We start from the raw sequence: 13,772 nt of genomic DNA on the forward strand, positions 1-13,772 counted from the left end.
TGATTCAGATTCTGAAGTTTCCAAAGAGGAAAGTGTATTTCAGTCTAAGAATAACATGTACAAAACATGGGAGGTGGGACAGAGCTGACAAGCTCCCACTGGGCTGTGGCAGGCCTTGATTGCTATGGTCCCGCTGCCTAGAACAGTGCCTGGTAGGCGTTTAATAAGTGTATCAGTGTCTTGTAAATGCATTAGCTCCTAAGCATATTTATAACATGTACTTTGAAGTAAAAGTATACACTACCCGTTCTTTGTCAAAGGAGTTGGTGGGAGCTAAGGCGGGTTGGGTTGGGTCATCTATCAAGGAGCTGATGTACCATGCTCTAGGGAATGGACTTTGACCTTGGATATCCCCGAAAGCCATGGGAGCTTTTAAGCACAGAGTGACATCAATTCAATGTGTGCTTTTAGTTGGGATGCCTGGGGGCTCAGTCGGTTGAGAGGCTGCTTCTTTGTCATGATCTCAGGATCCTGGGACCCAGCCCCATGTTGGGCTCCACGCTCAGTGCAAAGTCTGCTTCAGGAGACTCTCACTGTCTCCCTCTCCCCACCACCCCCCACCCCGGCTCACCTGTACTCTTTCTCTCCCTAAAGCAAAGAAATTAAAAAAAAAAAAAAAAAAGGAAATAGACCTCCCTTCCTATTTTGTTGTCCTTTCAAAAATATGTTTTTTTAAAGATTTTATTTTATTTATTTGACAGAGAGATCACAAGTAGGCAGAGAGGCCGGCAGAGAGAGAGGAGGAAGCAGGCTCCCCGCGGAGCAGAGAGCCTGATGCGGGGCTCAATCCCAGGACCCTGAGATCATGACCTGAGCCGAAGGCAGTGGCTTAATCCACTGAGCCACCCAGGCGCCCCCAAAAATATTTCTTACTATGCAAGTAATGTGTACACTTTTTCTGGAATTCATGAAGTATTGGAAGGAAGGTGTACGAGTCCAGCAATAACCAACACCAACCTTCAGGCATACTAACTCCTGGTGTTTTTTGAAATACATGTTTTATACATACAAATATATTTTACATAGTTGCAAACATAATATTTATCCAGTCGTGCATCTACTCGTGTAAGTTTATATTCTACATTACATGTTCTTCCTGTTATTAAGATTTCCACCTAAATTTCTGTGAATTTATTACAACTTACAAATCAGGTTATGTATACAAATTATAAAATCTTGTTTTGTCTTATTAGTTTGTGTGTGTGTATGTGTTTTTGAATATTTACTGTATGTTCATAAATCATTCTGGTAATACTGTTATGATCTGCCAACTTTAAATGTATCCTTTGAGAATCTGGGAATAGTGTTAGGCACTATTCCCATTTCTGGGTCTTACTCAGTGCGTTTAGAATTTAATTGTCAACTCATCTTTAGTTAAATGTAGCCCTTGTAATATTTTTTAAGCCCTGTACCTCTGTCTTTTTTTCACCAAAGTTGGAGGCGTATATTGGTATAATTTATATATGCATTTAATATAGTCAGTCTAGCTAGTCTTTTTTTTTTTCAATTTTTTTTTGACTTTTTTTATTAATTTATTTTTTTCAGCGTAACAGTATTCATTGTTTTTGCACAACACCCAGTGCTCCATGCAATACGTGCCCTCCCTATTTCCCACCACCTGTTCCCCCAACCTCCCACCCCGCCGACCCTTCAAAACCCTCAGGTTGTTTTTCAGAGTCCATAGTCTCTTATGGTTTGCCTCCCCTTCCAATTTTTTTTTTTAATAAATATATAATGTATTTTTTATCCCCAGGGGTACAGGTCTGTGAATCACCAGGTTTACACACTTCACAGCACTCACAGTAGCACATACCCTCCCCAATGTCCATAATCCCCTCCCCCTCTCCCGACCCCCCCCCACCTCCCCCCCCAGTCTTTCTTTTTTTTAAAAATTTGTCTTTTGGTATTTCTAGTTTGTTTTCTTTTAGGAATTTCTAACCAAACACACAAGAAATAAAAGTTTATTTGCTGTTTATCCGAACACTTGACAATAAAAATAGCTTTCCATGACTTTTTACTGTCAGACTTAGACTTAGTCAGTGCTTTTCAACTAAATGTTTATTTGCTGCATCTGATGTAGCAGCATTAAAAAGAAAAAAGTTCTAATGTTAAGTCCCAAACTCTGGAAGCCTTCTGTTAAAGTAAGCTGAATACAGGGAAAATCAGATTTATTTTCATAGTTCATATTGCCATTCTTGCGTTTTGTGATCTCTGCTGTTCATTCAGTCCCGTCTTAAGTCTTTTCTGGTATATTCTAGTTTTTGAATGCTATTGATTTTTATGTATATTTATTTACAAAGAGGATTTATTTTTCTTGTGGTCTTCTACTTCTTGGTCTTTTGTTTTAATGGTTATATTAACCCTGTAAGTAGAGCTTGGCAAACTTTTTCTGCAAAATGCCAGATAGTAAACGTCTTCTGTTCTGTAGACCATAAGACTCTGTTGTTGCAACCACTCAGCTCTGCCTCTTTGGTGCAAAGGCAACCACAGATAAAATGTGAACAAATGAGTATGGATGATACGTAGTATAATTTTTATTTGCAAACACAGGCAGCTGTATTTGTGTTCTGCAGTCATAGGTAACAGGAAGAAAACAAAGACATCAGGATAAAATATGAATAATCTTTTAAAAATGCTTTCCCTTTTCTTTTTTTTTCTTTTTTTATTTTTTTGCTTTCCCTTTTCTATTAGTTTAGTTTATTTTAGCTAAGAATGAATGTTTATTTTATTACTTCCATTTTTAATAGCAGAAGGATTCAGTTTAAGTACCCTTATACAAACATCTTTATCCATTAGCCGGTTGTATTATTTTCTGCTATCTTGGATTTTTAACACAGCGGTTGATTTTGAACTATACCAAAAATTGACGTATCTTTTTGAGTATTTTTTTTAACTGAGTGTACATTCATATCATACTTCACCAAAGTAAGTCATCAGTAAAGAAATTAACGTAAGTAGTCCCTGTCCTGTAATGGATTGGGATTTGGATCAATCATGGATTGTGGCAGCCATAGTCTACCATTACTTCTGTGTTCTGCCATTTGTAAACCTGAGCACTTTTCCGAGACAGTGAACTCCATTGGAGATGTACAGACCTTTCTGTAGATTTCCCTGTGACTCTTCATGATACTTTGTAGCAATCAGAGATCACATTTTCTGAATGTTATATCTCCTTGCTACAAGTGGTCTGTGCTTTCATTAGTAACAGAGTGGGCTTTCTCAGAAACAATGAATACATATGTATACATTCAACTTCCCAAGTTCACACTAAAAATTTTGATAATGAAAACTATTTTCTGTTATCTCTCTTAAGCTCTAATATAAGAAAGGGCATATCCCCATTTATCTTCTCTGATGGCTAATACTTTAAAATACCCCCGTTTGTGGGGCACCTGCGTGGCTCAGTTAAGTGTCTGCCTTCGGCTCAGGTCATGATCTCAGGGTCCTGGGATGGCGCCCTTCACTGGGCTCCCTCCTCATCAGGAAGTCTGCTTTTCCTTCTCCCTCTGCCTGCTTCTCCCCCTGCTTGTGTGCGTGCTCTCTCTCCCTGTCAAATAAATAAATAAAACCTTTGGGAAAAAAAAAATACCCCCGTTCTTAATCAGGTTTTGTATATTGTATGTTTCTATGTAGTTTTGTATTATTCTCTATATTTATCTTGTTTTGTAAACTAAAACATTATCTACCATTTACCTCTGCAAGAGTGTAATGATCTTTGTGGTTTAGGAAGCATTGTTATAAGGTTATACTTTCAAGCTGAGAAACTTCATAAGCTGGTCCTAACCTACTACCTACCTGTCTTGTCCCCTACTTGCTCTATACTACGAGTTCCTCAAGTATGCATTCCGTTTAAGACTTCACTCAGCCTCATACCACCCTAACTTTTTGGCCTGGAAAATGGTCATGAATTTGTTCTCTGAGGCTCGAGTTAAGGCTCCTTTCTTTCATACCTTCCCAGGCAGAGGTACCTGCTTACTCTGCTAACACTGCCTGTTCCTCACTAAACTACTTCATCATCTCTAGTTATCAGTCCTGTCACAAACATCACTTGTCCCCTCTCACCCAGTGCCCTGTGACAAACACATTGAGCCCACAATAATTACATGTTGACCTGAAGGAATACCTAGAGAGAAGGAAAGGCACTGGTCATCATAGACCCTTTAATCATATTTTCTTTCTTTATCTTTAGGTATTCTTGAAGTTTTACACTGTGTGTTAGTAGAAAGTCCGGAAGCTTTAAATATTATTAAGGAAGGACACATTAAATCCATAATCTCCCTTTTAGACAAGCATGGGAGAAACCACAAGGTAAGGGAATGAGTTTATTGCCATGGATGAATTCTGGAATAATGTTAAATGTATTTTTAAAATAATATAACTTTTAAAAGATGTGTTGGATGTGTTGTATTTCTTATTCCTTAATTATAATCGCATAATGCTGTTTAGTGCTTATTTGTAGCACCATTGAGACACCGAGCAGTTCTCAGCTCGCATGTAAGAGAACCTTGGAAGATACGTGACCTCGTGTTCACGTATCTGTCGTGTTCACGTGGCTGGGTCAGAGGGAGTGTGTTCACACTCACGAGACATGCTGGGATACTCAAATCTGAATAAGGGAATTAATCGGCTGGAAGTGCTTTTTCTCTTCAGGTTCTGGACGTCTTGTGTTCTCTCTGTGTCTGCCATGGAGTGGCGGTCCGTTCCAACCAGCATCTCATCTGTGACAATCTGCTGCCAGGAAGAGATCTACTGTTGCAGACACGTCTTGTGAACCATGTCAGCAGGTAGACTCGGACAGGCATGGTCACCAAACAGGTGGCCTAACAAGGAATTCACGTTCAAGCTCTATCATTAAAGCATCCGGTGGTCTGCTTGTTTTATTGAGATATTTTACATAATAGCCTAACGAATAGTGTAGTTGTCCTGTCAGTTGGTTGGGGTAATAATAACAATAGGTGAACCGAGCAGAACATGCATTTATCACAAGACAGTAAGCTTCCCTAGTCACATCCTGCGAGGCCGGCTTATCACGGACATCTTCAGGGGCAGGCTGACAGTTCTACAGGCTTCCAGTTATATGTAATTATGTTTTGTGCTTTCTTAGAAGATAAGTAAAAATGCTACCATTCAATGCCAACTTCGAAGTGGCTACTATATATAATAACAAGAAGCTGAATTGGAATGTCTACGATATAATAAATTCCATAAAAAAATACAATAAAACTGCATTTTTGGTTAGATGTCCCTTCCAAGGTATCAGACGTTCCTTCAGCACCGTGTGTCAGTCACTATTCTCTCTGCTTTCCATGTGTCCTCCACCATGTTTACACTGGGTTCAACTAGTCCAACTAGGTATTATTATATACATTTTATAGATTAAAATGTTGGACTGTAAATGGAACTCAAGTCTAATGCCAAAGACTAAGGCCTTAAATACCGAGCCATGCTGCCTTGTATATACCAAATAGTATAATAAAAATAATGATACAGCTTTCAAGTAAGAAAATATTTTGCATGATAGTAATAATTTTGTTATACTATATCTAAGAGCTGTCCAGAAAGTAATCACTTCCTTACCCTGTTTAAAAAAAAAAATTTTTTTTTTAATTTTTAAATAAAAATTTAAAAAAAGTAATAATTTTGTAATACTATATCTAAGAGCTGTCCAGAAAGTAATCACTTCCTTACCCTGTTTAAAAAAAAAAAATTACCCTGTTTTACCTTTTTTTTTTAAAAAAAGGGTTTGATGTGTATTTCTATATTGTGTTTTTTTTCTTTTTTCTTTTTTTTTTTTAAACAGGGTTGATTTAAGATTTCTTGAGTGGCTCTTTGTATAACATATGTGCTATTGTTGACTGATATTTCCTGAGACCTTCACTAATCCTTAGCATTAACATAGGGTCTAAGTCTCTTAGAAACAGAATTATATACAACTACCTAGAAATTCTTCTGCCCTCAGAGAGGCATTGAGAACAACAAAGCTGCTTATCACCCTGGTTCCTTTGCCAATAACATGGCTTTTCAGCTTGTACCTTACCTGACCCATGGCTTAGTTAGGAAAATGTCTGCATCTCCTGAATTAATAATAACTGCGTGAATTCTACGGGCCTGTTACACTGAGTATCTCACCTTAAACATGATCAATGGTATAAAATGTGCTGAAAAGCAATTCAGAAAAAAATAATCTGAGATCCCTGAGGGACGTTGTCAAGTAATCCGAAAAGCAGATACCCATCACTGAATGTTAGCTCTAGGCTGGCTATCCCTGCCTACTGCCTCAGTGACTTAGTAATTTTGCAGTACTGAAGGAAAAGCATAGATTTAATATATTGCATTTTGGAGAAATGGGATGAATGTTCGAAATAGACATAAATGAACACAACAGGAGGTTTATCCAGAGTTGCTCATGTGCTCTCCCTATTTCTTTAAAGCATGAGACCCAACATTTTTCTGGGCGTCAGTGAAGGGTCCGCTCAGTATAAGAAGTGGTACTATGAGCTGATGGTGGACCACACGGAGCCGTTTGTGACCGCTGAAGCCACGCACCTGCGGGTGGGCTGGGCATCCACCGAAGGGTACTCGCCCTACCCAGGAGGCGGTGAGGAGTGGGGTGGAAACGGCGTCGGAGACGACCTCTTCTCCTACGGATTCGATGGCCTTCATCTCTGGTCAGGTCAGCACCATCCATGTCTTCCTCTGTGTGCGCAAAGGAGATCTGTTGTCCTTGCTCTTGGGTTTCCAAAAGCCATCCGTGCTGCGTGTATTCAAATGCATTTTTTTCTTCAGAAATTTACCATGGAAACGATGAGAGAGAATGTTAAGTAAAAAGCAGAATTTCACTAGGGGAGAACAAAACTCTTACAATTATGGTACATTTCCAAAGACTGTATTGTTGATGAACAATATGTGTGAAAAATGGTGTCTTGATTCATAATCAACTGCAAAAAAACAAAAACAAAAACATAACAACACAACACACCGCATTTGTGTGTTTCCTACTTACTTTAACAGGTGTGTATGAAGCTCTAACTTTCACCAAAAATAGATCCTGGAAAATAATTGGAAGAAATAGACGTCGATAACGTAATGTTGGGAATTGGTCATTTGTGATGCATATTGTGAGGTGTCAGTAATAATCAGATGACGCTTTGTGTGGAACTGTTTTTAAAAAAGCATATAGTTCATTTCACCAGCCATCAACCTGAACTGTGATAGTGAGTACATATTAAGACTGATAGGTAAAAGAGTGATAAGAGTGATAGGTAAAAAAAAATTGTATCCTTTTTTCTATTAGAAGGTACATTTTAGTCGGCTCCATTCAAAAGTTCAGTTCTTAATGATGTAGCTGTTTCTAAGAAACTGGAATTCATGGGAATTCTGCAGACATGTGCTTGTGCTCATACAGCTGCATTTAGAATATAGTTCTCATATTTTTGTAACATAGTAAGCATAGACAAAACATGAAAGATATGTGTATTCTTACATATAAAAAGCTAAATCTGTCTCCTAGGGGCACAAGTGATATTTATCAATGCTTTAGAGAAATGGTAGCTTATGAGCATTTTAAAAGTTAAATTGAATTAAATCTAAGAGTTTATGGTAACGTGTTTAGAGATAGAAACATTTCGCGTCATTGTATTTTATCCTGAGTATTTACTGAATTTTTCCTTTGTTCAGTGACTGTATTCAGTAGTCAGGAAGAGATGGGGCTTCGTTTTGGATATTTCATCTAGCCCTGGGGGCATGTGGTTGGGGCCCAGATAGGAGGGTGGCGTGTCTTACACACCGTACTGTTCTGGCCAGGCGAGTCAGAGAGCCTGTTTCCACAGTACACTTTTCCTACTGACTGAAAGAAGGCAAAGAGCACTAACATCAGAAGGTCCAACAAACAGAAAGCAGAGGTAATGTCTTGTTTATAACACATGTGAATGAATTCTCACCCTTCAGATTTTACTCTCTTCTCACTTTACTCCTACAATGGCTCCAAGTGCTGTGGCTACTCAGATAAATGAAGGAAACATGTTAACTTGTTTTCCCATTACACAGAGATGGATGGGGGAAGAGTACTCTGATAAAATAATGCGGAATTGCTTCTAAATGTTTGAACCACACAATGCCACCTCATTTTCATTTTTGCAAGCTTTGAAGCTTTTTCTTTCAACTCACAAAGACAACCCAGCACTCAAGACTTAACCTGTATGCATTACACTTTTTATTATTAGGTATCTGTTAAGGAAAACAGTAAGAATAACAACAAAAGTTTTCAGTGGATCTGTGAATATATCTCAGAGAGGAGGATAGGTTGTGGAATTCAGGAGAAAATCACTTGAAACTTTATATCAGGAAAAAATTCAACTTTTTCTTCTTTTTTTTTTCCTTTTTTTTTTTCTTTTTAATGGCAAGAAGTATGTACCATGCCTTGCCTATAGTAGAGATGTGTGGTCTCTCAAGCTACTGGGGTTATTCAGTCAGACAACAAAAAGAAATAAGTGGCATCCAAATTTTTTGGTAAGAAAGAAGTAAAATTTTCACTGTTTGCAGTTGACATGATACTATATATAGAAAACTTGAAAGACTCCCCCAAAAAGCTGCCAGACTGACACAGGAATTCAGTAAAGTAGCAGGATACAAAATCGATGTGCAGAAATCTGTTGCATTTCTATACACCAATAATGAAGCATCAGAAAGAGTAATAAAACACTCCCATTTACAGCAGCACCAAAACTATAACATACTTGGTAATAAACCTAACCAAAGAGGTGAAAGACCTGTGCTCTGAAACTATAAAACACTGACGAAAGAAACTAAAGATGACATGAAGAAATGGAAAGACATTCCATGTTCATGGATTGGACAAGCAAATATTGTTAAAATGTCTGTACTATCCAAAACAAGCTACCTATTTAATATAATTCTTAGGAAATGCCAACAGCACTAGAACCAAAAAATCCTGAAAATTTACATGGAACCAGAAAAGTCTCCAAATTGTCAAAACAATTTTGAAAGAAGAAAAGTGAAGCTGGAGGCATCACAGTTCCGAACTCAAGTTACATTACAAAGCTGTAGTCATCAAGACAGTATGGTACTGACATCAAAATAGACACATAGATCAGATCAATAGCATGGAATTAAAAAAAAAAAAAAAACAAACCCACAATTATATGGTCGATTAATCTTTGACAAAGCAGGAAAGAATATTTATGGGAAAAAGACAGTCTTTTCAACAGATAGTGTTGGGAAAATTGGACAGCAACATGGAAAAGAATGAAACTGGACCACTTTCTTTTACCATACACAAAATAAATTCAAAATGGATTAAATACCTAAAGTGAGACCTGAAACCATAAAAATATTGGAAGAGAGGACAGGCAGTAATTTCTTTGACATTGGCCATATTAAATGGTTCCTAGTTTTAGATTCATAGTCAACAAAGACAAAACTGAATCACTTGGCTTCTGACGGATTTACCAAGGTCAGAATCCTAGTAATTCGGATTAATTTTCTTGGGGTCATTCTCCTGTTCTTTTTCTTTTTAATAGTTAAAATAGAATTCAGATCTGTGACTTCTGGTGTAGAGCACATTCTTTACCACTTAACTTGCTGTAATTTAAGGGTACTGACGTTTTTTGGAATGAGAATTAGAATTAGGCTCATGAGCAAAAGTTTTGAGTTTTGTCTTCACTTACTCTTTCCAATTACAACTACACACCGTGTTGTTACATTCTCCCCTCTGGGAAGGCAGAACTGGATTTTTGGGCATCCAAGTTCCAAATGTTTGTAAGGGAGGGCCAAAAGTATGAAAAATCATGGTGCTTTGGGAGCATTTAAATATAAAGTGTGGAGGAATGTCCTAGAACAGGAGAAGAGAAAGATGGGTAGAAATTTCTAGTCCAAGAGTGATAAATCAGACTGCTGCTGTCTTTGTGGCTAATGCAGAGAACGGGAATGTAGTTGTCATCGGGTGTGATAGGTTTGCATAAATGTGACCTGAAAATGCTTTTAAGTGGATTCAGTGGTGTGAGCGCCATTGAAATTATAGACTTGAGGTTGTTCGGTAGTGATCCTTCTGTCTTACCTGCTTGTTTCAGGCATCACAAGAGAGTTTGCCATGGTGGTTTTTAGTCCTTAGCATTAGCATAATAATATCCCTCAGACAGACCAATATATTTGGTGTATATAAATATCTGTATAATAACACTTTTATTAGCTGTTGATCTTGAGCTAAACAAGGGTGTAAACCTTTTTATGTGAGTTGCATTGCTTTCTTATGATTTTTTCAAGAGCCATCTTTATTATACTCAGGGAATTTTAGGAGTACTACTTGATAATGAATTTATTGCTTACAGATTTGAATATTGGTAAAATAAAACATTGACACATTTTAAAAAGTAGATGCGCTCTACTGCTGGCATTTCAGATATGCTGTTTGGTAAAAAGTTTGGCATGCTGGAAATTTTAAAAAGGTCTTATAAAAATGAAAATCTTGTATCATGAAATCCATCTTTGCCTTTGCTCAAATTGAGAAATTTTGTATGCATTTGTGAGCATGTGTTTGAGAGAGCCTTACCTTCATGTCTTTCAGTGTGTCCACAGAGACTAATTAGCAAAGGAGTTTTGACATAATCAAGAATGAGCATAGGCCACAGATTGGCCGGGGCAAGAAATGACATTTATCAAATAATCATTGTCACACCTCAACTCGTATCCTGCTGTTCTCAGGAAGCCAACCAAGATCTTGTGTGAAATAAACTGTAAAACAAATCAGTTGGCATGCATGTGCATCTCAGCAAACAATGCACGAATGAACACATCTTCTGCTTTCCTTATCCCTGTTATTTTTATTTTATAAAACAGAAGGGACTGAATATTTGGAAAGGGTCCTGACATGCGAGCCCTACTATGTCTGAGACGCTGTGTTCTTTTAAACCATTAGTTTAATCATCATAACAACTCTGCAAGGTGATGGCATTTGGCTTCCAAGAAGTCAAGGTTTAGAGAGATTATGTAATTTGCTGATGGTCAGACAAGTAGGAGGTGGAAAAGCATCTGTTGGAAGTCTCTCCCTGGAGATTCCTCTCTGACATCATTCTGTTCTCAGCTTAAGCTGATTTGTGCATCAGATGCCGTCCTGCTCCAAGCAGAAGTCTCTCTGCATATCAGAAGGTCCATTTTATAATAAAGAGAGCAGCCTGGCCCCGGGGGAAGGGGGAAGCAGGAAGCAGCACTTTTTGGACAAAGGATTTAACATATAGGATTAATTTGCATTCAAAATTTATTCTCTTCCAGTATTGTGCATTGATTTCTCAGTACCTACTCAAATCTTTGCCTCGGAAGATGATTCTATGAGGAAAAGAAATCACTGTCCTTACTGTTTCTCCTCTATAGGCTGCATTGCTCGAACTGTAAGCTCACCAAACCAGCATCTGCTGAGAACGGATGACGTCATCAGTTGCTGTCTAGATCTGAGTGCCCCGAGCATCTCATTCCGAATTAACGGACAACCTGTTCAAGGAATGTTTGAGAATTTCAACATTGATGGCCTCTTCTTTCCAGTTGTTAGTTTCTCTGCAGGAATAAAGTTAGTATTTCTGTGTGTTTTGGTTTGTGTCCCTTCTGACTTCTCCTACTTTCACAGAAGACTCTGCACTGCCGTGCCCCACACTCCGCTAACCTTCTGCCCGCTCCTGTCTGTCCCCAGGGCATTTTTCTTTTTCCTTGGAGGAAGAGGTAAGATTCACCCAAGAGAGGCGTCTTGGGAGGCCGAAGGCTTTGTCCACCTGTCCTACCATTTAGGCGGGGAAGTTTGCTAACCTACCCCAAATCCATGTCCTGAAATAGTTCAAGCCCATTTAAGTTTACTTGTTTATTTAATAAGGGAAAATAAACAACATTGCATAAGAAAATGCCACTTACTTCCTAATGTTTCATTAATTTTCCTTTTCTCATCTCCTATTTCCCCACCCCACTCCAAACCTCATTTCTACAGAAACTAAATGGATTTTGTTGTTGTTGTTGTTTTTCATTCTCTCTGTGTTATCAGCTACCTGTTGTACTTGTAAATTGTCTGCTGTGATCAGTTGGGTCAAGACAGTTTCCTCTAACCTGTTGCTGTCTTGCTGTTGTGACATGGAAAGAGATAAATGATAATTCTTTGGGAGTTCTACAAAGAGAACAAGAGATGGTCTGTTGTGATAAGGGGCTACCCTGTCACCTATCAATGTGTGTGTGTGGCTCCCTCACGAGAGAGGGCGACTTGACCATCAAGTCACTCTGGGTATTCTTCCTATTAGAATTCTATTCATATGAGTAAGTCGTGGTTATAGAAGCACCATATTGAAGAGGGGACAGAAAAAGCATGAAATACTATGTATCCATGCACCAATGACCTTTTATGGTGTGTTTATACAAATTACATTTCTTTCTATAACCTTCTGGAGTGTTTTAAAACCTTTGTTTTCTTCATTTTTAGCGCTTTGCTTTTTTATTTTATTTGCTTTATAATTATTACGATTATTTTTGGCCTGGAAGTGAACCACAAATTAGAAAAAGAATTGCAAGGAAAACGAAACTTTTATTTTATTTTTGTAAGCTGAGGGCCTGTGGAGTCAGTATTGTTTAGCTGTGTTTGAAAAAGTGTCGTTCAATGGAACTTGTTTTAAATTATTTTTAATTAAAGGACTTTGATGTATGAAAGATTTTAGTAAGGTTTTGGTTTTTTGTTTGTTTGTTTTTCATTTTTTGTTTTTTGTCATCAAAGAAGGAATAAGGTGACTTTCTTCTTCAAAGGAAATATCATTTGAGTTCCCTTTAAGGAATTTCCCTGGAAAGTTGGACACTGGAAAGTGACTGTTACTTTTTTTTTTTTTTTTCTTATCAAACCTCATGCAGTCCTGTAATTTTAAGTATCTAGGTGTTTAGATAATGTCTCTCCTTTCTCTGGTGATTCTTTGGGCCCCTGGAGACATTAAATGACCAATTACTGTGCACAGATATTTCTCCTATAGAAGGATGATGCACGTGCTTTTGCAAATTCTCCAGTGAGTGATAAGTTTTCTCGGATCCATCAATGTAATGTAATCAGCTTTTCCTCTCACTGTGCTTTACCTTTTGTGCTTAGAGACCCTGAGACTCCAAGGTGCCCACACTATGACGGCACTCGGGGGAAAGTGTGGCTTCTGATAAAGCTAATTTTGTGCGAATGATTTATTCCATGTTTTGTTTTGTTGGTTAGGGAACTTTCCATACACCAGAGCTATACCTGACCCTGACTTGCATCCTTTGTAGGGTACGCTTTCTGCTTGGGGGAAGACACGGAGAATTTAAATTCCTCCCGCCTCCTGGGTACGCTCCTTGTTACGAAGCCGTTCTGCCGAAAGAAAAGTTGAAAGTGGAGCACAGCCGAGAGTACAAGCAAGAAAGGACCTACACACGGGACCTCCTGGGGCCCACAGTCTCCCTGACGCAGGCCGCCTTCACGCCCATCCCTGTGGATACCAGCCAGGTACCTGGAGCACCTGTAATGGCAGCCGTTTGTACTGTTGTCCTCTTGTGCTGTTGTTCTGATGGGCAGTGGCTTTCGGTGGACACTCTGAACCGCAGCCCACAGGAACACATCTGCCAACCCCACAGTTCCTATGCAGAATCAAAGAAAGTCTTCTAAAGTAAACCTTTTTCAGATCCACTCACCTATTTGGTATTCAGATTCTATTCTGTAGTTTTAAGGAGTGATCTCAAGCTATTACATGGATTTCACGATGCACTAATGTGGGTCA

General features: G+C 38.4%; 1 protein-coding gene across 12 annotated transcripts in view; it reads left to right on the top strand.

The window, feature by feature from the left end:
* Positions 1-13,772, top strand: part of RYR2 (ryanodine receptor 2) — a 749,188-nt gene that overhangs the window by 431,871 nt on the left and 303,545 nt on the right. For all 12 annotated transcript variants that reach the window (XM_046026812.1, XM_046026816.1, XM_046026818.1 and 9 more), the window contains 5 exons: positions 4,190-4,308; positions 4,651-4,784; positions 6,432-6,673; positions 11,386-11,578; positions 13,285-13,501. In XM_046026812.1, coding sequence (XP_045882768.1) covers positions 4,190-4,308; positions 4,651-4,784; positions 6,432-6,673; positions 11,386-11,578; positions 13,285-13,501 — 905 coding nt within the window. The remainder of the gene's footprint in view (positions 1-4,189; positions 4,309-4,650; positions 4,785-6,431; positions 6,674-11,385; positions 11,579-13,284; positions 13,502-13,772) is intronic.

The sequence above is a fragment of the Meles meles genome, chromosome 13 (genome assembly GCF_922984935.1).
Source record: "Meles meles chromosome 13, mMelMel3.1 paternal haplotype, whole genome shotgun sequence".
NCBI classification, from domain to species: Eukaryota; Metazoa; Chordata; class Mammalia; order Carnivora; family Mustelidae; genus Meles; species Meles meles.